The sequence below is a fragment of the Cyprinus carpio genome, chromosome B21 (assembly GCF_018340385.1).
Source record: "Cyprinus carpio isolate SPL01 chromosome B21, ASM1834038v1, whole genome shotgun sequence".
NCBI classification, from domain to species: domain Eukaryota; kingdom Metazoa; phylum Chordata; class Actinopteri; order Cypriniformes; family Cyprinidae; genus Cyprinus; species Cyprinus carpio.
This window is the reverse complement of record NC_056617.1, coordinates 17,987,727-18,012,202: the sequence shown is the minus strand read 5'-3', so window position 1 is coordinate 18,012,202 and position 24,476 is coordinate 17,987,727. Positions and strand designations below refer to the sequence as shown.

Genomic DNA, 24,476 nt, shown 5'->3' with positions numbered 1-24,476 from the left:
CATTTGAACTTTGCCACAGGAAACATTAGTCAATTTAAAATACTGCACCTGTAGATGAATATAGAGCAGTTATTATCTTTTCTTAGGCTATATGGCATGACCTGCCACCCTTTAACTACATTTCTAATTTGAGTTTGTGGTATTGCAGTTGCTACTACTTTTTTAAACGTGATTTAAAGATTGAACCTTTTAAAAAAAACTTTACAGTAGTCCTGTGAAAATTATACTCGGAATGACAGTTGAAATCATACTGCTATTTTATTGATGCTAAAGTTTACTGAGCATTCTGTGTGGGTTAATCATTCACACTTCACATCTCAGGAACTGAGGTTTGTTTCCTGCACGTCGATCTTGGATTGCCAAACATGAACTTGTGTTGACATCAATACACTGTCATGTTGAAATGCTCGAAATTATCAACAAAGGCAAAGGTTGATTATGAGGGTGAAGGATGAGGCCTTCAAAGCGAACCAAGAAAATGAACTCATGCTATCAAATATCTGGTATTCGATATCAAGATATGCCACAATGATGCAATTTAATAATTTATTGTGTGCTCCCTCTGAGCCGTTCATCACTGTTGGCAGCTATTGTGCAAGAACAATGGCCCGATTTATTACATTTACATTTGTTCAAAAAAAAAAATAGATTTCTCAAAAAGAGTTTTTTTACAACAAATTGTTGTTCATCTTAAAAATATTATATTACATTATTAAAAAAAAAAAAACATAACTGTTACCAATAAAATGAACCTTGTTACACACGTTTGCATATGTTTTTGTTTGATAATAATAAGAATTGGTAAAAGCACGGCCAGCACAGGTATTTCGTTGAGTATGTGAGTAAATTCCGCTGGGTTCAATGAAAAGGTGTCATAGCCACTTAACCATATCTGCTATTTATAGAGAGTCACTAGAATCATTGCTTTACAGCTCCAGTGTTTATGTAGAATTATTCTCGCCATTATAGAGATTATTAGTGGGTATAACTATTGTAATTGGAAGTTTATGATACAATAGCCTCGTAAACAACCAGCTGTGTAAGTAATATATAGACTAGACGGGTAATGAGTTTGTTTAGTGTTTTAAATGAAGATGGACAATCGGATATACCTTGTTTTACACTATGTACCCTAATTAAAAATCTATTGATTATTATTATTATTTTATTTTAATAGCAGACTTAAAAAAGTAGTTTTAAGATGGGGGGGGGGTATAATATATTTATTTTCAACCTTAAATTAGCACTGCAAGAAAATCACTAGTAATCAGTAATAATTTCTTAACCAATTTTCTTAGTTTACCATGGGGTTCTTCTTCTGAATCGGAATAATTTAGACACAATCAGCTTTAAATGCATCAAGAAATTATAATTAATATTTGGGCTTCCTAATAAAAAATTCTCTTTGTACTTCATATAGAATTACATGTGAAGAGCATTACCAACATGTTCTTGTTACTGTGGTGAGAATATTTGTACAATATCCCCCCAATAAACTTTATGGCCTCGGAGGCAGCTATCAGCAAGCTTGTTTATACAATTCTCCTCTTACCAGAAATAGAGCAATGATAAAGAAAAATGGAACAGTACAATGTAACAAGACAGAGCTAAAGAATCATTAAAGCCTCTTTATTAGTTTCATTATTAGAATGCTTTTGTAGAAACACGATATGCCACTATGTTTGTCTCATAGGGCTATTCATAATCAGGAGATTACATTTTCACTCATAGGTTACTGGTTTTGTAACTTGAACCATTTAAAGTCATCAAGATGTCAATATGATTTAGGATTAGACAACAAAAGTTCAAGTTCATGATTTGGTGTTATCACAGTATTGAATTTTTGATATTAAAAATGTAATAAATGTTGTTGCACATATATATACATACATACATGATATACACTGCAAAACCGAGTTATAAGCATCAACACATTAATTATATAGCTAGCTAAAATGTGCCATCGTTTTAAGATGTAGCAATTCAATCGGAATATAATTTCTATTTCTGCACACGTGGTGTGGCCATAAAGAGCTAAAGATATCCATCACAATATCTTCTCTAACCTAAATATACCGTTCACAAAGATGAAGATGAAGGTTCAGTATGGACATATGGACACTCTCTGCGAATGGACATGTATGCAGGCAGATGCATATTGTTTGCTCAACAGTCCTTTCGCCTCGGCCTTTGGACGCCACACCCTGGCTTTGTTAACGCGGTCATAAAACAGGTCCTGTTGCGGCGACGCCGTATAGAGGAGATATGTTCTGCCCGTCAAGCTGAGCTTCTCTGTCACACCATTGATAAGAGAGTCCAGAGTGTGCTTGATAATGAAATAGCTCACAGTTTCTCAGCGTGCACTCGTCTCTTATCCAGCGATGCCGTTACACTGTGCAAACAGCACCAGCTCCTGCTCGAGTGCCTTCTATTCACTCGCACGCTAGCCGTTCTCCTCCGATTTCCATGAAGTGCAGATGAAACACATCTGACATTTCCCTCAAAGTTTCCCTCAAGTGAATATGAAAGCTGACAAATCAATGCTGGACACAAACAGCTCGGTTTCTGATATCTGTGGGAAGACACGAGTTAACAGATATGAAAATGGATGGAAATGCTGCTTTCCTCGGCAAGTCTGAAATGAATCACTTTGCCACAATAAAACATATATTTTATTAATGCAAATTACTTTAGAAATATACAGTTATTTGAATTCACTTTTACAATCTCAAAACATATTAAAGTTTACAGTGATGAGCAAAACAAGGGCAGTAATAAAGAAACCGACATGACCAGAGTTATATTACACATGCAACCTTTCAGATTCATGTGTAGCCTACTTTGAATGTTGCTGCATTACTTTTCAATGCTTCTTGACTACTTTTTATTCCTATTCTTTCTCAGTCTTTGTCACGGTTGTCACATTCGTGTTGCGTTTTCATTGATGGGTTGATTTGAAAGTACTCTGTGTGTAAAAGTGTGAAAGGGCTCTTTATAAAAACAGCTAACAGTCATAGTCTGCACATCTTCAGTACTCTTCTTTGATAGTCATTGGCATAGATGGTGATACCAGGCCACTGCTGCTGCTCGTCACCATGGGAACATTGCCTGGCAGAGCAGAACCAGGCGGGGTTGGTGTGGTTGTGGATGCCGGCTGCGGCTGTTGCATCTTCTTTTTATTGACTTTCCTCTCTTTAGCACGCCGGTTCTGGAACCAGATCTTCACCTGCCAACAACATGCCATAAGTCGTACTGAAAAAACATTGTTCCTGGTAAAAGTTGCGTTTTATGTTTCATCTTTGCTGCATTACACCCCAATCAGCTTCTACATGCTTAAAAATAAAGGTTCCCAATGGGAGGGTTTCACAGAAACATTTTTGGTTCTCAAAAGAAACTTTCAGTTACTTAAAAGAAACTTTTTTTGTGGAATAAAAATGTACAGAAAGACACTTTATTGGCATCTATGCTTCTGTGAAGAACCTTTAACATCCTTGGCACCTTTCCATTCCACAAAAGTTTCCACTTAAGATTATTACAATGTTCTTTGCATTCAAGAAGAAAATGCTTCTTTTAAGAATTTTTCACTGAAAGGTTCTTTAGAGAACGTTTGGGGGTTTGGAAGCCTTTTGAAACCTTTATTTTTAAAAGTGTACCATGGATATTAAAGGCTCAGGGAACCAAAGACACCAATAAAGAACCTTTTTACAGTATGTAGGACCATTGATACATTAAAAAGGTTCCATGGATGTTAAAAGTACAATAAATTCTGAAATATTTATTATAAATATAATATAATATAAATATAATATTTCCATTCAACACAAGGTTCTTTATAATAGAAAAAGTTCTTAAGATGCTTCTTCTAAGAATTGTTCTTTGAAAGCTCCTTTAGGGAACCCAAAACCCCTTTTTGAACCTTTATTTTTAAAAGTACACCATTGATGTTAAAGGTTCTTCATGGAATCAAAGATGAAGAACCATTTGTACATTAAATAGGTTCCATGGATTTTAAAGGTTCTTCATGGAACAATAAAATCCAAAAAGAACCTTTTATTAACAGTGCATGAAGAACCTTTAACATCCATGGAATCTTTCCATTCAACATAGGAATCTTTATAGTGGAAAAAGGTTCTTTAGATTTTTTTAAATGTTCCTTACACTAAGAGGGGAAAAAAGGTTATTTTAAGAACTGTTGACTGAAATGTTCTTTAGGGAACTAAAAGTGATTTTCTGTGGCATCACTGCAAACCCCCTGTTGGAATATTTATTTTTAGGAGTGTATGTGAAGAACATGAAGACTGTATAGAGCAGCTGACCTGTCTCTCTGACAGACCGAGTGCTGTTGCCAGTTCTGCCTTTCTTCTTATTGTGATGTAACGGCTGTAATGAAATTCTTTCTCCAACTCCAGGCGCTGATGATCCGTGTACACTACCCGGTATTTGTCTTTTGTTCTGGTCTTCCCTCCTAAATGACAAAAGTCCATTTTAAACAAATAACTGTGAATCAGTCCTTTTGAGAAGTATATTCTACATGACTCTTTTCTTTTCACAGTAGGCTCTGATGAGTATTTTATCACACGACAGAAAAATAATTTTAGTTTATTTATTTAGCAAAAAATTGCTTGGCATAAATGAGGCTTTTCTCCATTTTTATTTTAAGTAGTTTTTAACTCACTAAACATACAGAATTTGACTATAATTAATTATAATGTGATAGAAATAAAGAGTAATTTTTTTTAGTTAATGTCGTTGTGTTTATCTTTTCTATTAAAAAGTAACTATGGGAACACAGTGTTTGCTCCCTTAATCAAGCCAATCGTTAAGAGCACACATATATAAAACACCGAGATGTCCATGTTATAAAGGTCTTTGGAATCGTGTCTCTATATTTCAAACTTAGTTTACCCTGTCAGCAGCAAGAGGGGACTTAAGTGGCTCCCAGGTTAAATATTAAAACATGAACGGCACAGGGAAGGACAGCGCCTGTCTAGGGCAACAGCCACAGAGGGAGGAACTTCAGATAATTAGGCTTCTCAACCATAGCATCTTCACTGAAAATCTCACTAGAGGCCATAATCTCTTGGTATCATTAACCTGGCCAAGCAACTCTCACAATCCTCTATTTAAAAAGCCAGGTATTTAATTGTGTTATATGAAACACATCATTTGGGCTTGGCTCCAGACTTATTAAAAAGACCATCTGGCTACTGAGTTGTATGTTAATGTGTGGCAATTAAAACTACTGTTTTGAGGAATTGCCTCAAGATTGTAATTTATGGCATATTCATTTTTCACAGGCCTATAAAACTAAGCGTGAAAGTGTTTGCACACAAATAGGTCACACTAAATATATCATTTTTCTTCAGCTTTCCTGTGATGTCACGGTGTGGCATAAATTTGAGGAGGAATTGAGAGTTGATTGTTGCTCCCTGTTTCAGTCATGAGATGATCCTGAGCTGACAGAAGAGAGGGTTTTTACTTGTAACAGCGAGCGAGTTTACATGCATGTTCTTAAGCCGATTTATGTGGTCATGTTGGAGTTATAGGTCATAAACGGTGTAAGCATAAACCGGTCGACACAGGAAGTTTTTTTTGCCTCTTACCCCGATTTCGATGTCGGTTTATTAAAGTACGCATGTGTGATACGTGACAGGAAAGCATCTTTAGTGCAGAATTAAGCGCAACTAGACAGAGCAAATGTTTTGCAGTAAAGAAAGAAGGAAATATATATATATCACAAAAGCAGACACTTTCATGACTCAGAAAATGATAAAAGTGTTCTCATCTCGTGCAGCAGAAGTAGAAGTGGTTCAGTCAAAACGCCGCATTTATAACTGCACGAGAGGATAATATGAGCTGTAAGTTTTGCGCTGACACGCAAGCTTGATTTAACATCACAACTGACAAACAGATGGAATACTCGGAGTCTGATATGCAAATTATTCTATTTTGACGTCACTAAAGGAAAAAAGCCTTATTAATTAATAAAGTCGTGTAAACGCAGCTTTATCAGGTTACTGATGTGCATGTAAACGGGGAAACCTGCTTGTTTTAAAAAGCTGATATTTGTAAGTTATCAGCTTATTGGTGTGCATGTAAACGTGCTCAGACAAATACCTTATGAACTGTGCTGAAATAAACGAAGGTTTTTATTTATTTATTTATTTTATTTTATTTTATTTTATTTTATTTTTTACTTATTTATTTATTTATTTATTTGCAGTACTTACAATAATTCCAAATCTCATTGTTTAAAATTGGGCGGAAAAATTAGCCCCAACTGTAGGCTACATATTAACAATACATTTTCTTTTCATATTTTTATTCAGTTTTCATAATTAGTAGCATCCATGGCAGGCTTTTGGTGACATTTCCTCCAGTCCTGTGAATTGCCGTATTGACTTTTTTTTCTGTTACTAGGCTACATATTATGTTGTTTTCTAAAAGGCATAATCCTATGAATACTTAATTTTTTTTATTTATTATTCTTTTTTAAATTTTCAATACTTTTTTTTCAGTTTATTCATCCTTTCGGCTATTTCAGTAGCTACTAAAATGTTAATTACACTTGCGAATCCTTGTATTCAACAACTTCTCAGCATCCGGACAAAAAAAGAACAAAGAGTGACATCAAAGCAAAGAAATTCACACAAATCACTATATTAGCATGACAAACACGTGAATACAGAAGAGTTTTCAGAAGTAGTTTTCCCGTTACATGTTCATAGCAGGTCTTTTTTATTTTATTTATTTATTTTTTTTACCTTTTTTTATCATTTTAATTGTTTTTTGCGATCACGAGAGTTAATATTGTCTATAATAATTAATATATTGTATTTTTCAAAATACAGTAATTTCATTTATAGATTTGGAAAACGCACCTGAGTTGGACGGCGGCGCGCTCCGACGCATCCAGTCGTAGGGGTTCCGTCTCTGAGAGTTGGGCGACAGCTGACCGACTGATGTGTTTATGGAGGATGGAAGAAGGCCAGGCGCTTGAACAGACGAAAACTCTGGAGGGCTGAAGCCCAGCTGACCAGTGCTCGAGGTCGAAGCTCCGGTTCCCGGCCCGTAAGGTGTCCATTCCTCTCGCGGGGGAGGGTACGCGGGATTCCAGGCTCCTGTCTGGCTGTGGTGAGGGTCGTTAGTAATTCCAGGGACGTGATGGTATCCTGTGAAGTCTGGATACTGAGGAGGTGCGGGTACAAAATTCTGAGGGTTCAGGTTTAGACTTGGGTGTCTTACGGAATTCGGGTACATACTGGTGTCCTTCTCCAAGAGATAACTCACGTACATTTTTCCGCCTGATGACTCCAGTGCATAATATGCACCCAAACAATTGATCTTGGCTCCTTAGACCCAGGTTTCCCTATAACCTTACGGCTCCTCTACCTGGCCAGATTCTCTGAACCCTCCAGCCTCGGTGGCTGCTAAAGGTTGCGATGTTGACGTCACTTTTATGATCATGATGATCACCCTCCCACGGTATCGAAACTGCCCTGATGTTCCAATGCAGAGCGGCCCACGAATGAATGCCATTCAGAATTTAAACCTATTAGTATAGACCTCTAAAGACGTAACCAGGAAAGTGTAAAAATGCCATGAAATTTAAAAAGACAACACAGATACATTTACTGTTGTAAGAAATGTTGTAAGAACAGTAAAATATGATTCAGCTCATTACTTGCGGATAAAATACAAATATTTAACAAGGAATCATGAATAGCTATTTTTTAAGGTAAATTAGGCTTTTGTTAAAAAAAAATATTTTTGTCATAAATACAAATGCCAGCTGAAAACGGGAATTCCCAAAATTCCTTGTGCGCACCATCGATTTTATTTCAAGGTTAAGTTATTCTTATTTTTGCTTTCCTAAGATTGGTGTTGTTAATACATTTATGTGGTTTAGTTTAGTGCTATTTTTGCATTTGCCTTTTTTCTTTTTTTATCGGAAACATGGCAGGAGCTAATTATCATGAACTTTAATTCTTATGTTGACCTTCCATTTTGCCACGTTTTAATTTCCTTTTACATGTAAAATAACAGCCCGAAAGCATTTGTATACTATTTTATGATTTAATGACAAGAACTGTAAAATATACTGACTAAAATCTAGTGCCGTAATACTGTATCACTGTATTTTTATGATATGATGGCAAACAAAACTACCAGTTTTTAGAATAAATTTAACAAAAAATTATTATTGCAAGGACTATAATGTTATTTATTAGTCTACGTGCACAACATTCGATTATCAGTTGATTCAAAACAAGCAACAATGTCTACAACAAGACAAAGATCATGGTCGAAATATGATCCTTTTCGATTTTATGGGGCATGTTTTAAACGTACATTTTTAGACAGATTCGGATATATGCAATCGCGTTTTATATATTTTTAATACAATGAATGCTATAAAACGTAAATGTAATTGTCATATATATTTTTATGAACTGTACACATGGAACAGCCATCGGCGCAAGACGAAATGATTAGACGATTATTTTATAGTAGCACATTAATTATTATAATACATTAAATACTATATATATATATATAATGTGTTGCTAAATTACGTAAATTACGTATGGCTGCATTTTAAGTATCCCTGTCTTCCACAATTTCACCTGGACTTTCAAAGCATTTAATCTATGAGCCAGTTTTTAAGAAGAAATTGGACAGAGATAAAACTAATATAGCTTACCAAATTATTTCATGATGTCTGCTATCAGCTTTTATGATATGACAACATATTAAAAAAACACACGGCCATAAAATTATGATCTGTCCAAAAAAAAAATAAAAAAATAAAAAAAAAAATTAAAGAAAAGGGGGTCTAAAATGAAAACATTTGACACCTGGACAAAAGTGACGTAAACCATGTGAGGAAAAACTGACATGTGTGACGTCATGATGCGTCGTGTTTAGATTGTATACGCTAGTTATATGTGTTGCTGCTCAATAGTATTTATGATTGTGTTCATGTTGTAAAGACTAACAAGTGTGTTTGTGGGCTAATACATTTATAACCGTAGTAGCTTTTATTTCACTGTTCGGCTAGAAAACTGTTGCCTATTGATAAGATAACGACGTGGAATATACTTTCTTACATTTTAATTGGTTTACATCCTATTTTAATTGTATTCAACCTTTACTGGCCTATATCTCACTTGAAATACACAGGATTTATCAAACTATTAATCTAGTTGTTCTTAAGGATTCAGTCGCTTCTCTAACTGAGGAGATATGTTAGTTTATAGTTTGACTCATGCTTTTCCTCTTCACTTGAAATATTACCACGCAAAATGTCACAGGTTAATGTCACCATCTGAAAACGTGCAAACACTTTACAATCCATTAGGCACACCAATAAATAAACAGCTTTCTCCGATCCCATGTAAAAGACTTCGAGGAAATAGAATAATGCAAACGAGAACAGGGTTTCAAAGCGATCTGAGAGGATTTAGATGTGTGGGGTCACATTTCACGTCCAAGTGTGACTTCCTTGTAATAGAAATGGGAAGAGCTTTCGGGAAAGAGAGAGATAGAGAGAGAGAGAGAGAGAGAGAGAGAGAGAGAGGGAGAATATCTTCATCGACTCTGAGGTGATTGTTAATATACAAATCAAATTGTTATTAATATAAATAAAAATGCTGATTAAATTGTTTTGTACACTGTAATTTATATATTTTTGTCTTGCTTAAAACAAGCATAGAGTATTTGTATAGAAAAGCAAAGCTAAACAGAGCAAGAGTGTAACGAATTTGTTAAATAAATAATAAATAATTTGTTCCTTCATACCAGGAGCAATAACCTATATTTACTTTAGCAATTTAATAAAAACTTAACTTTTAAAAATAAAGGCCTATATTGGACTATATTTAGTAGCTATAGCAGATAATAAATACAGTAGCAGATAGTCTAATAATTGCAGTACCTTGTTTTTATAACAAAACAAATAGCTACAGTAAAGCATGTCTTAAATAGTGAAATTATATTTAAAATGTATGTAGTAGGTTAATTTAATTTAAATGTGCTAATGTATTAAGGAGATGGTTGAATTTGTATTTTATTTTCGGTTGAACAATACTAAGCAAGGCTGTGTTTGTACAATATCGTAGGCTTAAGTCGTACTATAGAAACGATTAAATGAATCATTTTAGAATTACGGGCTGTTTCAAAAAACAAATAGTGGTTGAAAGTCGTTTTAGATTTAGTGCCAGACAGACAGTCTCGTGCAGTCATCTGCAGGACACCCGCGAAATCACACCTGAACCTAATCCAGTTGCAGCTTTATTCCATTTCTGTGGCTTTATCCATTTAAGTCCATTTTACAGTTTATTTAGTCAGTTCAAAATTGCACAGAATAAATGAATAAAATAATTTAATAAATACATAAGTAATTTAGCTGCGAAATAAATGAAAGATTAATACATTTTGCCAAAATAAATCAAACTTCACTGATTTTTGTTTAGTTTGTGTACATAATATATACAAGTTTTCATAGCCCTATTTACACTTATTTACACACACACACAGATGAATGGTTTTACAAACATTTGCTGCCATTGACTTCCACAGTATGTTATGGAAATAATATGGAAGTCATAGGGACCATGAAATTGTTTGGATACTGACATTCTTCAAAATACTTCAAAAAAAACTTTTTGGCGCACTGTCCCTTTAAGAAACTTCTGCTACATTTTTCCAATTCTGTTCCAATGAAGAAACAAAGTAATCTTAATCAAAGTGCACTTATTAGTACTGAATGTGCACTTGTAGTGTACTTGCAGTGCACTTTGTAATCACATCAAATTATAAATTTTATTTTAAGGTGTACTCTAAATCATTGTATCGTAATCATCATTTACTGTGCTTCAAGTACACTTGTTTTTAAGTGTTGACTAACATACTAATGCACGTGTAAAGTACTCGGTTATAATTTTTCTGTTGTGTTACTTGGAATTACATTTAAAGTTAATTTCACCAAATTTTGCAACATCGTATTAAGTTGACCTTATAAAACAGTACAATTAGAAAAACAGTAACCTTTGTCAGTACAATTATTATTTTTATACCTGCAGGATTTATAAGCTCACATAAATTAAGAGATATTTGTATTTTTAGACTTGTTATATTACTGACATTATATGTCAGCTTTAAAAAGTAAATCTTTTGTAAATAAAGACATCTGCAGACAAGAGGTCATGAACTAAATCTAACTTGACCAATGCAAGCATTTATTTATTGGCTCTTATTGCAATGCCTGTCGAAAATAGTCTTTGGTGAGCATGTTTCCCTCCAAAACCTTTCTCTTTGCCTGAGGAAAGAAAGTCATCTTGGATGGAAAGGGTGTACTATTCCTTTTTAAGTCTTTCATAAAAATTCTGGAAATACTTATAGTTGTATAATGTCCAGTCTTTACATTTTCAGAAACCTTCTGTTCACACCAAAGACAGGAAGTGTAAAGATAAATATTACAATATCAGTGTCCTTGTCAGTGCATGCTAATATTCTACTTTGTTGTCTGACACTTTAAATGCTTCAGCTCGTCAAAGCAGGCTGGGTTCTGATTGGCTGTCAATGTTTTTATCATCCATCTGCTGGAACAATTGCTCTGAAAGTGATTCCAACTTAAAACTGTATCTTTATTGCTAATGTTACAGTTATCGTCCTTGTGTGAACGCCTCAACACTTTTGGAAGCAGTTATTCTGAAAATGTAAAAAAATTACAGATAAGGTAAACTAAACTGATTCTGAAAAAATAACAGTAAATATGGGTGCAGTAAATACTACATTAAGACTGCTTCAAAATGAAACATATTAATCTTAATTCATGCTGTGAATGGCAGGTTAAAATTGAAAATAGGTACTTTTTTACAATGTATTTGGGAACGGAGTCACATTGAACCTCTTACAGTACAGGTTATGAATGTTTTTGTGTTTTGGTTCTGTTAAGTCTGTTAAGTTATGCCTGGGACCCTAAATATGCATTTGGTGATGATGTTGTATGCCTAATGTCAGGCTAGCATAAGCAATGAACAATGAACACGCATTCCTGACAGAAACACACACACACAAAAAATCAAGATCTTTTGACTACACATTTATTTTCAGTTTTGGACACAAATAACATTTACATTATTTTACATCAGGACGTTTACTTAGGGCTTAGCATTTACTACTGATTCAAGTGCTTTGGCCACCTGGTCAGCGTTCATGTTGTCCAGTGAAACGTTGTGTTCTTTGCCAAAACCTGAGACAGACAGATGCATCATTATGTTTATGTGGTCATTTGTATGAATATTCTTTATTTTTCTGGAGTATCGTCCTACCATATCGTGCCCACAGCACGGGCTGAACTCCAGAGCACTCTCGGATCAGGATGGGGAGCTCCGGGTTTGCCTTCTTTAATGTCACATAATGCTGCTCAATAAAATCCCTAAAATAAGAACAACAAATAAGAAATAGTGAGGCATAAGAATAAAGGTCCTTGCTCACTGAGTCTGAAATTTTCGTATGTTTTTTTTTTTTTTTCATGAATTCGCCATCCTTTTCTATCAAAACATGCTTGCTATGGATGTCAAAACTCAGTAAATCAAACCTGCTCTGTTTTTTTTATTTTTATTTTATGACGAGCTAAAGTTTCAGAGGCAGTGTGTAAAAGTAACTGACACAATGTCAGGTCGTATTTATTTTTTTACGTTAAATTTCGGACGAGGATTTCAGACTTGATTAAGATTGGGATCAAGTTCCACTTTGAACTAAAATATAAAAATTACAATCCCTTTATCAATTTTAATAATTTCTAATATGCTGATTTGGTGCTCAAAAACATTTATTATTATCCATGTTGAAAACAGTTTTTTCTACTTAATATTTTTGTGGAAACAGTAATACCTTTTTTTTCCCCAGCAACGCATTAAACTGATTAAAAGAGAGATTAAAGACATTTAAAATGCTACAAATTATTTCTATATCAAATAAATGCTGTCCCTTAATCTTTCTATTCATCACATAATGCTAAAAAATGTATCAGTTTCCACGAAAATAAATTAAAGTAAAACTGTTTTTAATAATAACAAGAACCATCAATAAATAATAACTGAGCACCAATAATAGTCCAACACCAAATCAGCATATTAGAAGGAGTTCTGAAAGATCACGTGACACTGAAGAGTACTGTAAGCATCAGTAATAATTTACGTTTTAAAAAATATATTCAAATAAACATTTTAAATTGTAATATTTCACAACTTTAATGGTTTTACTGTATGTTTGACCAAATAAATGCAGTCCTGGCAAGCATAAGAGACTTCTTTTTAAAAAACAATTAAAACGCAACAAGAACAACAACTAAAAAAAAAAAGCATTTATTTATTAATCATTAATTATTTATATACTGGTTTCGCAGTTTATCCAATAGTTGACTTTCGAGATCTTTTAGCAGAGCGCATATGATTATTGACTGAACATCGTGAACTACAAGCTGTACACACAACCTCTGTAGAGGACAGTTACTCTGCTCCTGTCCAACAGTCGAAAGCGCCAGTACTGCACCTGGTTCCCTGACTGGCAGCTGATTTCTGGCATAAATGCAGGCGAACCTCACGCAGATTTTTGGACAGATTTGAGCCGATTCCACGAACCACCGCAGCCGCCGCCATGACTGTCACCTTCACGAACGGAAGTGTTCTTCTTCTGTTGTTGTTTACCGGCCGCCTGCAAACCGCCGGTTTCTTCTGCATTAGCGCCCCCTACCGACTGGACGGTATTAGTTCCTGTATCTTTCAGAAAATGAAAACATGATTGTTTTTTCTTCTTTTAAATCTATAAATAGTCTTGAAAAAGGCAGTTACTAACAAGTGGCTAAAAGGGACTTAGGTTGTCGAGGACATAAACACGACACTTAACAAACTAATCTAATCATGGTCGCCAGTGTTTGGGAAACTTACTTTTAAAAGTGGGCTAATGCATTCCAATATTGCAAACACAGCTGAACAGCTAAGTTTTTAATTGTATATATTATGAAACACGCTCGTTTATGTATACTGTTTAGTAACTTTTATTTTGTACCATTAATATTTTCGTTATGTTTAATGGTTGATTGGTAACCATGGTAACCGAAATAATCGTTAACCACCGTTGAACTCCACCGGACGCGACTGGTTCTCTGAGATCTGCTGGACAACGATTTGTTAAGGTATCGTACATTTTACTAGCATTTTTATTTCTTCAAACCGCAAGTTACGGCAACTGAAATGAAACAAACGACTCGACGCGATAAAACTAACGTTAACTTACATCGCTAATTTCAACGAGGCATTTTCCCGCCGCTGCCTCGCGTAACGTTAGATTGTTAACGCTAAACAAACACATGGACGAAGGATGAATTATATTCTACATACATTTTTTTTAGAAAATATGTACAACATGTCCTTACTAAAAAACACTTATCCATGTAATTGTGGTAAATAAATATAGGTAACGTTATTTGGTTTCAAAGAATTACTAATATGTTGCAGCTGAGCACAAATCGCCATTATGTCAGAAATATAAAGTAAGTAGGCTTTATAATATCACACACAGCATTATAATTGGGGGAGATGTGATTAATGGACTTGAAAAGCAATCTTTGAATCTGGTCTTTGAAAAGTAACGTTACATCATAAACCAACGGAGCTACGATCGACTTGGGCTTACGATACTTTTGGGAAACGCAGCAGGTTGAGCCCATACTGTGAGAAGATGTGGAAAGCGTTGCTGGACAGGGCTCTCCATCTGCAGCAGGACCTCCGTCGCTTCACTAAGCTCTATGACCAAATCATGCTGCTTGTGCTCCTGATGAACACTGCAACACAAGTGGCAATGACATTTCAAGGACTGGCACCAGGTAAAGATCACTGCAGCAGACTAGAAAACACGCACAGTTGCAATCATTCAAACCGTTTTGTGTTTAAAAGCATGCGCAATTACATTGATTTAAATCAGTGAAATAATGGTTTTTATTTTTTAATAAATTGGCTGACTGTGAAACGAGCATTTCTACAATGTATGGAAGCTTGTTTATGTCACAGACACACAAAATTTTTTTTTTTTATTTGCACGTTTTTTCTTAGAATGTTGAGAAATAAACTTAGTATTACAAGAAAAAAAGGTCTTAATTTTGAGATAAAAAGGTGCAGTTACCTTTTTTTTTAAAATGCAGAATTCATGCCATTAGGCGACAACTTAAACACAACATAAAAATGACTGTGTGCATGTTTAAAATCTTCACTGCATTCATCAACTTTCCACTAGAAGAAACCACACCTGCGTACAATATTTTCACAAATGTCGAGTTGTTCTCATCAGTACTAACATATTGTATTTCCTGTTTCTTTCTTAGCTTGGGTTTATGAAGCACTGGAAGCAGTCTTCTTGGCTTTTTATACGATGGAGTGTGTGTTAAAGCTGATAAGTTTTGGCTTAAAATACTTCAAAAGCATGTGGAATATTCTGGGTGAGCTGGCAAATCTGTTGTTTTTCATTTCCTATTCTTATTTAAAGCGTAATTCTTGTGAATTTAATATCATGCTTAATGCAAGCGACAACTGTTTATCACTGGGGTAAGAAAATGCAGAACTCATAATACCTTTTTGAGAACAAGTCTTAATGTTTGATGCAGTTTTGTTTTATTTAAATAAATTATTAAATAAAATAAATGATGATGCAAATGATTTTTTTTGCAGTGTATAGGAACTAACATAACATGATGTTTTATTGTTTATTTCTCCAGACTTCTCAGTCACTTTGGTAGGGTTGGTAGACCTTTTTCTGGACAGTAAACAGTATGATAGTGAGCGTTTCACCACTTTTTTCCACCTCCTTAAAATGTTCAAAGTATGTCGAGCGTTCAGGATCTTACGCACACTGCGGTGAGTGTCTTTAACACCAAATGCACTTCCTAAGGTGGAATAGCGTGGGGTTGTTTTGCATTCTTTTTGTCTCAAAAGTAAACCGAATCTAAGAACTGTGTCTTCATCTCAGGTTTTTCAGCGGTCCCAAGGTCATCATGAAAGTAATAGGAAAGTCTTTGAAGATGAATGGAATCATCTTCGTGCTCATGTTTTGCATCTTCGTCATGTTTTCCATTCTTTTCCGACAAAACTTAAGCAAGTCCGACCCAAAGCGATTTGGTTCCATGCTCAGTACCATGTCTACACTCCTCCAGCTGTTGACACTTGATGACTGGATTAACGTCTACTACACCAGTCGAGACAATGGTATGCTACAGAAACATGTTCACAGGCTTATATTTTTGCATAATAGAAAGCCAACCTACTGATCTACTTTTTAAGCTGCTTCTTCTTTGTCCTCTTCTGATTTTAAGACTAAATTTGGACTGTGTCTCCTCCTAGAGTTTTGAAGCTACAACCACCAAACTCGGGTCAGACCTTCCAACTGGTCTGACTCAGGTTGCTATATCTTTTCTAACTGATTGGACTTATGATTTTCGTTAAATGGATAAATAAAAACCATGGAAAGTCCCATAGACTTTTATTGAGGGGATCAAAGCTTTTGTACAGTAAGAGTTTAAGCTGTCTATCACTAGCAAAGGTTAATGACTATCCTAGGACAAAATGTTAAAGCATGCTAGCGATGTGCTAATCATGTTAGAAACATGTTAACATGCTAGAAACATGCTAGCAGCAACATGTTAAAACATGCTAAAAACATTAGCAACATGCTAATCATGTTAACGTGTTAATCAAGTTAAAAACATTAACAACATGCTATCACGCTGGAAACATGCTATCTACATGCTAAAACATGTTAGCAACATGTTAAACATGCTAAAACATGGTAATCATGCTAGAAACATTTTAAAACATGGTAATCGTGCTAGAAATATGTTAGCAGCATGTCAACAACATATTAGCAACACGATAATCATTTTAGAAACATACTATTAATAAAGTAAAAACATGTTAACAAAATGCTGAAACATGCTAAGAACATGTTAAATCTTGCAAGTAATGTGCTAGGAACATCTATCTTATCTATCTATCTAAACTTTCACCTTTCTAAACTTCAAGCTTTTATAGCTGCTTCAAACTTTCAGGCTAGGCTTCGTCAAGCCAATCTCAAAGTTCGTTCCCAGCTTTACTCGTCTAGTTAAAGACTCATTAATTAAATATTTTTTTTTTTGAAGTTCTTATGTATGTTAACAGGTGCACCTGATGTTATCATCTTCATCGTCTTGTACATCTTGACTGAATACTACATCCTTTTAAGGTAAGTCAAGAAAAGCAATAACAGTCCCATATTCCCTTAAACCATCAGCAATAAGGATTTATCTGTGGCCTGGGCCAGTGGTTCGGATTTGAAAATTACCATGCTAACGTTTTCATTGGCCTCACAACATTAAAATAAAATACCAATAAAGAAAAAAGGTAATAATGATATACATTTCATATAATCTTTGAATCATTTTCAACATATGGCAGGTTGGGTGAGTGACAGTTCCTTTAAGTGTCCTGAAACCCTCTGGTTCCAGGCCGTCCTTATTGTTCATCACAGTTTTTATGTATCATGACTATTAGTATTTTGTAAGACAATGTGCTCACAAATTGCATTATCAATTTTCTCTATAAAAACAAACCGCTGGTGTAAGCTGATCTATGCAGTGACAGTGGACACCATCCTCAGCAACAGAAAGGTCAGAGGGCACCAATAAAAACAATTATAAAACACAGTTCTAATCTTACATGAAGCTTTTCATTGACAACGTTTCCTCTTACTGAACATGTTCACATTCAGAACATGGTTGAGGAACATCCGTCGCCGATCGCGACGACAGGTGAGAGCTTTGTCATTCACTGGATACCTTCACATCCATGAACTGATCAAATGGAATCTGTATCTTGAATGTATTGTGAGTTGCTTTGTTTAGAAGCATCTGTTAAATGCAGAAATATCAGTGTATGTAGAATAAGTCCATGCCTAGTAGTGATGGGCGCTTTAAAACACTGCTACGTGAAGATTTAAAACCTTGTTTTGAAGCAGTGATTACGTATTAAACTGCCATGGTCATGAGATATAAGTAAACAAGGCTTCTTTACCTTGTTACTGTTTCCAAACTTCAATGGTTTGAAATTTCAGCTTCTGTACAAAGGCTCTTATTCTGATAAAAGGTGTTTCTATCATAGACTGTACAAAGGTTTCTATGCATGTTTGAGGGAGTTTTCGTTGTATTTACTCCATTCTGACCAGCATGTGGTGTTTCTAGTGCTTTCAAAAAGTGAATCATTTCGCGAAGCAGTTGGTTTAGTTGACTGAAAGTTTTGAAAAACGTTGCTTCTTCCATCACTAATGAATCATGCAGTAACTTTGGACGAAGGGGTTTTGTCTGAAGAACTGTTGTTAGGAGTTTATGTATTGTGTTTATGTATGCCATTTAAATCTTTCTCTCTCTCTCTCTCTCTCTCTCTCTCTCTCTCTCTCTATATATATATTATTGTCCATTTGTAATGGTAGTCATTATTTTTTTAGAGCAAATCAAGAGTGAGCCGACTGACGATCAGACGACCAAGGTTGCCTTCTCAGAAAACAATTTCATTGAAGGGTAAGAAATAGAAGTACGTGTAGTTACAGGTTCCTCTTTATTTAGTGGATATTTACATATATATATCCAGTTCCAATATGGTCAGGCAACCCAGCACTGGTTTATCTAAAGATACTTGAGTGATTTCAGCATAGCTTACAACTTAAAGAGGCCCTATCATGGATTTTTCTTGAATGAACACCAGTTCGAACAAATTATTTACTGAAATTACGCATCACCTTGTCGTATGCTTGACATTTGCACATCAGCAGCTATTCAATATTCCGGCCTGCCTTTATGAATGTCAGTGTCTACAAAATAAATTGACTTAAAAAATAAATGACTACAAAGAGCATGTTTTATTGCATTATTCAAGTGCAGCAAAAGCATCATATTGAAGTTATTCTTATTGCCATGTTTTTTGTAGGAAGAACATTCGGATGGAACACTGTTTGAGAATCCTGGAAGCTCTGGAGAAGAATCAGCAGTTGTTTCGGAAACAAACCAATTACCTTTACAGGCTGATTGAATGCACTGAAGTGGTCAGTCTCAGCTTTTGAAGGAATTTTTACAAGCACTTTATATGTTTGAAAACAGGTGTCTTTTAAGATAGCTATATGAACATGCAACAACATTATTTAAAGCTTTTTTTATAGTTTTAATTCAAAAAAAAAAAAAAAAAAAATATATATATATATATATATATATATATATATATATATAAGTTCTAAAAGTTCAATATTGAACAGGTAGAGTGTGTTGGTTTACTTTGAGTTTAGCAGGTAAAATGAGCCACAAATGTCCACAAACGTTCAGCATTGCTATTTTTGGGACACTAGCATTTGATTTAATACTGTTACTCTACACAAATACAATAGAACTATGAAGAAATCATACAGAAAAATAGTCATTTTTTGTGTTTAGGGACCTTCCTTTTACCATAGAAAGGAAGCAGATGAGGACGAGGATGAGCTAGAGGACAGCCAGTGAGAAGATGGTCTCATTATAATGTAGTATATTCACAATATAGTATATATGTGTAATATATTAATATAGCATGTGAGTGTACATATATTCTTTATCTTCATTATAATATAGTATATATGTGTCTATATATTATTGTTTCGTATACAGTGCTACTTGAAAGTTTGTGAACCCCTTGCAGAATCTGTGAAAATCTGTGAAAAGAGATCATACAAAATGCATGTTATTTATTTTTTATTTTTTATTTTTATTTAGCACTTTTACATTTAGTCCACAAGACAAAAAAAATAGCTGACATTATTCAAATAACCCCATTCAAAAGTTTGTGAACCCTTGGTTCTTAATACTGTATGTGGTTACCTGATGATCCACGGCTGTTTTTTTGTTTTGTTTTGTGATGGTTGTTCATGAGTCACTTGTTTGTTCTGAACAGTTAAACTGAGCACTGTTCTTCAGAAAAATCCTTCAGCTCCTGCAGATTCTTCAGTTTTCCAGCATCTTTTGCATATCTGAACCCTTTCAAGCAGTGACTGTATGATTTTGAGGACAATTGAGGGACTTAAACACAACTATTAAAAAAGGTTCAAACATTCACTGATGCTCCAGAAGGAAACACGATGCATTAAGAGCCGGGGGGTGAAAACTTTTGGAAATTTGGAAAGATCAAGGTAAATTGTGCTTAATTTCTTCTGTTGCTTCTGAAGGGCAGTTCTAAATGGAAATATATATATATATATATATATATATATATATATATTAATTTCAACAAAATAAGAAAAATTTGGATATCTTCATCCTGTTCAAAAGTTTTCACCCCCTGGCTCTTAATGCATCGTGTTTCCTTCAGGAGCATCAGTGAATGTTTGAACCTTTTTTAATAGTTGTGTTTGAGTCCCTCAATTGCCCTCAGTGTGAAAAGATGGATCTCAAAATCATACAGTCACTGCTGGAAAGGGTTCAAATATGCAAAAGATGCTGGAAAACTGCAGATTCTCAGTTTAACTTTTCAGAACAAACAAGGGACTCATGAACAACCATCACAAAACACAAAACAGTCGTGGATCATCAGGTAACCACACAGTATTAAGAACCAGGGGTTCACAAACTTTTGAATTTTAATTTAATAATTTTAGCTATTTTTTTGTCTTGTGGATTAAATGTAAACATCTTTTTATGTAAAATATCTTACTCAGGATAGTACTAAATAATAAATAACATGCATTTTGTATGATCTCTCTTATTTTGTTAAAATTACTCACATTTTTACAGATTCTGCAAGGGGTTCATACATTTTCAAATGGCTCTCTATATGGGATTTTGAAAAATGTGTTCATATGACAGTTGATGTGATTGAATTTGTGTGTTTAAAATATAAAGAATCGGTTCTATTTGTTCAGTATAAATTAACAAGATTAAAATCATCTGTTTAAAATAATCAAAAGTAGTTCTGTTTTTGTTCTCCTCTTTTGACCTAATGTAACTTTTTGGACAAAATAGCTATAATATCCCCTAAAGTTAAACCTGATATATCTGGCTTTTTATACATAATAAAAATAGTTCATCTAAAGAACAAAAAAAAAAGCTCATTCAGAAATGCTCCGTTTTTCTTCAGCTGGCTTCTTCATTGTGATGGTTAAATGTGTGTATCTTTCATGGCTCTCCAAACAGGAAATGCTGTCAACGGAGAGCTTGTGTTTATGTGAGTGATGAGCGTGTTTAGCGTGTTTGCTGCTCTACATCAGTATGTGGGAAGCATTGATTTCATTTGTTTGCTGTAAACTAGCAGGTAAGAGAGTCAATATCTTTCATATATATTCACAATATCTTACAACCCTGTAAAAAGACAGAGATAAGTGAGTTAAAGGACTGATTTGACTGCATTACTGAGATCACCTGATTGGTAACTTGCACATATCAAATTATAAAATTAGTATGTCATTGTATAAACTTTATTGTCAGATGAAGTCAGAATTTTTTTATTTTGTGTGTGTGTGTGTGTGTGTGTGTGTGTGTGTGTGTGTTTGTTTGTGTGTGTGTGTGTGTGTGTGACAAAAGCCTAGCTTCCTTACAGGAGTTCTGGGCCGATTTATGCCCAATTTACTCCAGAAAATCTGAGAAAAATCTTGTCCATGGTCCATCTGTTACCAGGGGTGTTTCTAGGACTTGAAAACAAGGGCTGTAATTCTATGCAACTTTATCATTGATTATTAATGATTATACTATTATTGTATTTAATAATTATTATGATGCCTGTATTAAAAACCTAATTGATTCAATGCAGTTCACCAAAACTCACACAATAAAAAATTGCAAATAGCAAATAGATCAAATTATTATTACAAAAATATGACTGAAAATACATAACACAAATAAAACAATAAATAGGAAGCAGAATTGTTGAATAATCAATTAGTTGTTGTTGTAGTACAGGGTGTACTTTTACATATGAACTTTGGGTAACGTTAAAAAAACCCTGTTCAAGCCCTGCATATGGCAAAGAGTAGGCCTATTGGTTAGTTCATGCTATAAAACATAAATCATAATAAATAATAAATCACCTGGCAGTCTGCAGTAGAAATCTATAAGCAATTTCCAGACATTTTTGCCACTTTTCTTATAAATGTCTTTATTGAGAGTATCAAAAACCATAAACTTCCTCATCTTTCTTATAACTTATCTCAAGGAATAATAATGCTCATTCTTAAACAGAATAAAGATATATATATTTTTTTTTTTTTTTGGCAATTGGCGCCCAATAGGTTTATTAAATAACGATTATAAAATTCGGCTCTTATATCTTCCAAAAGAAATTGGGGAATTTATGTTTTGATCACAAACGTTATTATAATTTAAGACAACTGAATTCGATGATTGAAACCAAAATATAAAACAACTGTTAGAGAAAACAAGCATTTTCTGGACTTTTGACTCAAAATCTCATAACTGCTGACAACTAGCCAATTCTCCCCTATATGTGGTCTATAAATCTAATTGTGGATAAAATGAACATGTAAATGTTTTTGTGTGGAAATGATGGTGTTTATTAATGAAATTAGATGTTTTTTTTTCAAAAGAAGGTAATAATTTATTACCATCACTTACAGTTTTTTATGATCACTATGACAATTTTTTCAGTTGTCCTAAATTTTTTTTCCTAAGCTCTTAACGCACCAACACACCTACAACATACAATTGGCAAAACGGTTCATTTCATGCTCAAAATCTAGCCAAAAAACGACACCGCAAACCTGTCTTAAAATCAAATAATTATTCCAAAGCACTAACAAATGTTCTACATTTAGCCAATCATAGCACAATGTCATAATAAACTAACATCAGAAGGAATTATAGAAACTGCATTATTTTATAAGTCAGGTGTGCTCTTATACAATGGACAGTATATCATATTAATATTGTATTGTTTTGCACTGCAGCTTCCTCTCTACATTTTTGTTTTGTTGGATTTGGTAAATGCATGCATTTTTCTTTTGCTGCAGAAACTTTAATACAAAAAAAAAAATAATAAATCTTATAGTAGTTTTTTTGTATGTTGTGTTTTTTATGAAAAAAGAAGAGAGACAGAAATGCTGCAGTAAAGGGTTTATTAATTTGCAACAGGACATTACTGCAGGATAACAAAAAATATGCAATACAGTTGCCATTTATTATGTGAAAATATAAAATATACAAACAGAAAAAGCCACAGAAGAATAACAAAATAAAAGTAATCTTCTAATCTGCCCAGTCTTCAGCATTTGATGAAAGATGAAACAAACATTTAGTCATATGATCTCTATTAGGATAAAATGTAAGGATAAGAATAAAAAATATGAAAGAAATGATGGAGATGGTACTTTAAGCTTATATCAAAATGTGCCTGTCATTCATGTTGTGATAAAGGCTAATAAAGTCTTTTACAGGTCTGGTGGAGGTGCACAGAGATGCTGCATGAACATTTCAACTCTGTAAAAGAGAGTGACATCGATGCAGTCACAATAAAAATACTCATAAGATGTAGCAAATGACAGAAAATTATGAGATGGACAAACAATGACAAGTAAACCCTAAAACACCCCTTGTCATTTTCTTTTTCATCTTTTAATCTTTCCCCAGTTTAAAATGCAAGCTGTTTTTCTTCCTTTTTGACATGAGACAAGTATTTAACAGAGATTAATTGATATTGTCACTGAACTCAAGACATTACAGTAGAATAAAAATAAGTAAATAAATAACCCAAACACATTCACCTCATTATCATCAAGTATGATAAAATTTCAATAATATATATAAAAAAAGAAGTCTTGCCATATATATGAAAGGTTTAATGTAACAGATAGATTTCAAAGAGATTTAACTTTGTTACCTGATATTATGTTCCCTCCTGATATTATGTTCCCACCAAGGACGATAACTATAAAGATAACGATAAAGATATAGTTCTAAAAATCGTTTTCAGTATTAAAGAACAGCAGCGTCCACACCACAACTATAACGATAAAGACAAAGGAAAACGATATCGTTGGAATCACTTTCAAAACTTTTTTTTTCCAGCTGAACGATAAAAAATTGACAGCCAATCAGAATCCATCCTGTTGTAACGCGCTCGAGAATTTAAAGCGCCAGACGAGCGTGCACTTAGAATAAACAGAAGATATCGTTCGCTGGTGTGGACGCTAATATCGTTATCTTTATAGTTATCTTTATAGTTATCGTTCTTGGTGTGAACGGGCCTTAAGGAAGAAGCACTTCCATGACAGGGACAGGACAGGGAACTCTGGTCCCAGGGCAGCTGATACAGGAACACAGGAACAACATCTTATGTGGTGACCCGGGGGAAGAAAAATAAATTCTGTAAATTCTATCAAAAATAAACAAAACAAAAAAATGAGGAAATATTTTTAGTCAG

General features: G+C 34.1%; 3 protein-coding genes across 6 annotated transcripts; 1 reads left to right on the top strand and 2 right to left on the bottom strand.

Moving 5' to 3' along the window:
* Positions 1–1,608: 1,608 nt before the first annotated feature.
* LOC109058192 (homeobox protein CDX-1-like) lies at positions 1,609–7,452 on the bottom strand. The gene is made up of 3 exons (XM_042748261.1): positions 6,882–7,452; positions 4,317–4,465; positions 1,609–3,226 (listed from the first exon to the last, which is right to left on the bottom strand). Exons 1-3 carry the CDS (start codon positions 7,294–7,296, stop codon positions 3,029–3,031), a joined length of 762 nt encoding a protein of 253 aa, XP_042604195.1. The 5' UTR covers positions 7,297–7,452; the 3' UTR covers positions 1,609–3,028.
* Positions 7,453–12,085: 4,633 nt separating this feature from the next.
* On the bottom strand, positions 12,086–13,718 carry LOC109055749 (NADH dehydrogenase [ubiquinone] 1 alpha subcomplex subunit 2). Its single transcript, XM_019072936.2, has 3 exons — positions 13,561–13,718; positions 12,336–12,442; positions 12,086–12,256 (listed from the first exon to the last, which is right to left on the bottom strand). The coding sequence occupies exons 1-3, from the start codon at positions 13,665–13,667 to the stop codon at positions 12,165–12,167; spliced, it is 306 nt and encodes a 101-aa protein (XP_018928481.2). The 5' UTR covers positions 13,668–13,718; the 3' UTR covers positions 12,086–12,164.
* Positions 13,719–13,732: 14 nt separating this feature from the next.
* Positions 13,733–24,338, top strand: LOC109055747 (cation channel sperm-associated protein 1-like). Of its 4 annotated transcripts, XM_042748250.1 has the most exons (12): positions 13,734–14,203; positions 14,724–14,893; positions 15,389–15,502; positions 15,779–15,917; positions 16,030–16,265; positions 17,214–17,277; positions 17,670–17,701; positions 17,803–17,842; positions 18,535–18,607; positions 19,014–19,128; positions 21,239–21,356; positions 24,265–24,338. In XM_042748250.1, exons 2-8 carry the CDS (start codon positions 14,749–14,751, stop codon positions 17,811–17,813), a joined length of 741 nt encoding a protein of 246 aa, XP_042604184.1. In that variant the 5' UTR covers positions 13,734–14,203; positions 14,724–14,748; the 3' UTR covers positions 17,814–17,842; positions 18,535–18,607; positions 19,014–19,128; positions 21,239–21,356; positions 24,265–24,338. The 4 variants fall into 4 exon arrangements, with proteins under 4 accessions (XP_042604185.1, XP_042604184.1, XP_042604183.1 ...); XM_042748251.1 differs by lacking the exons at positions 21,239–21,356; positions 24,265–24,338 and adding an exon at positions 19,511–19,753 and having other exon boundaries at positions 13,733–14,203; positions 14,727–14,893; XM_042748249.1 differs by lacking the exons at positions 21,239–21,356; positions 24,265–24,338 and adding an exon at positions 19,511–19,752.
* Positions 24,339–24,476: the final 138 nt, after the last annotated feature.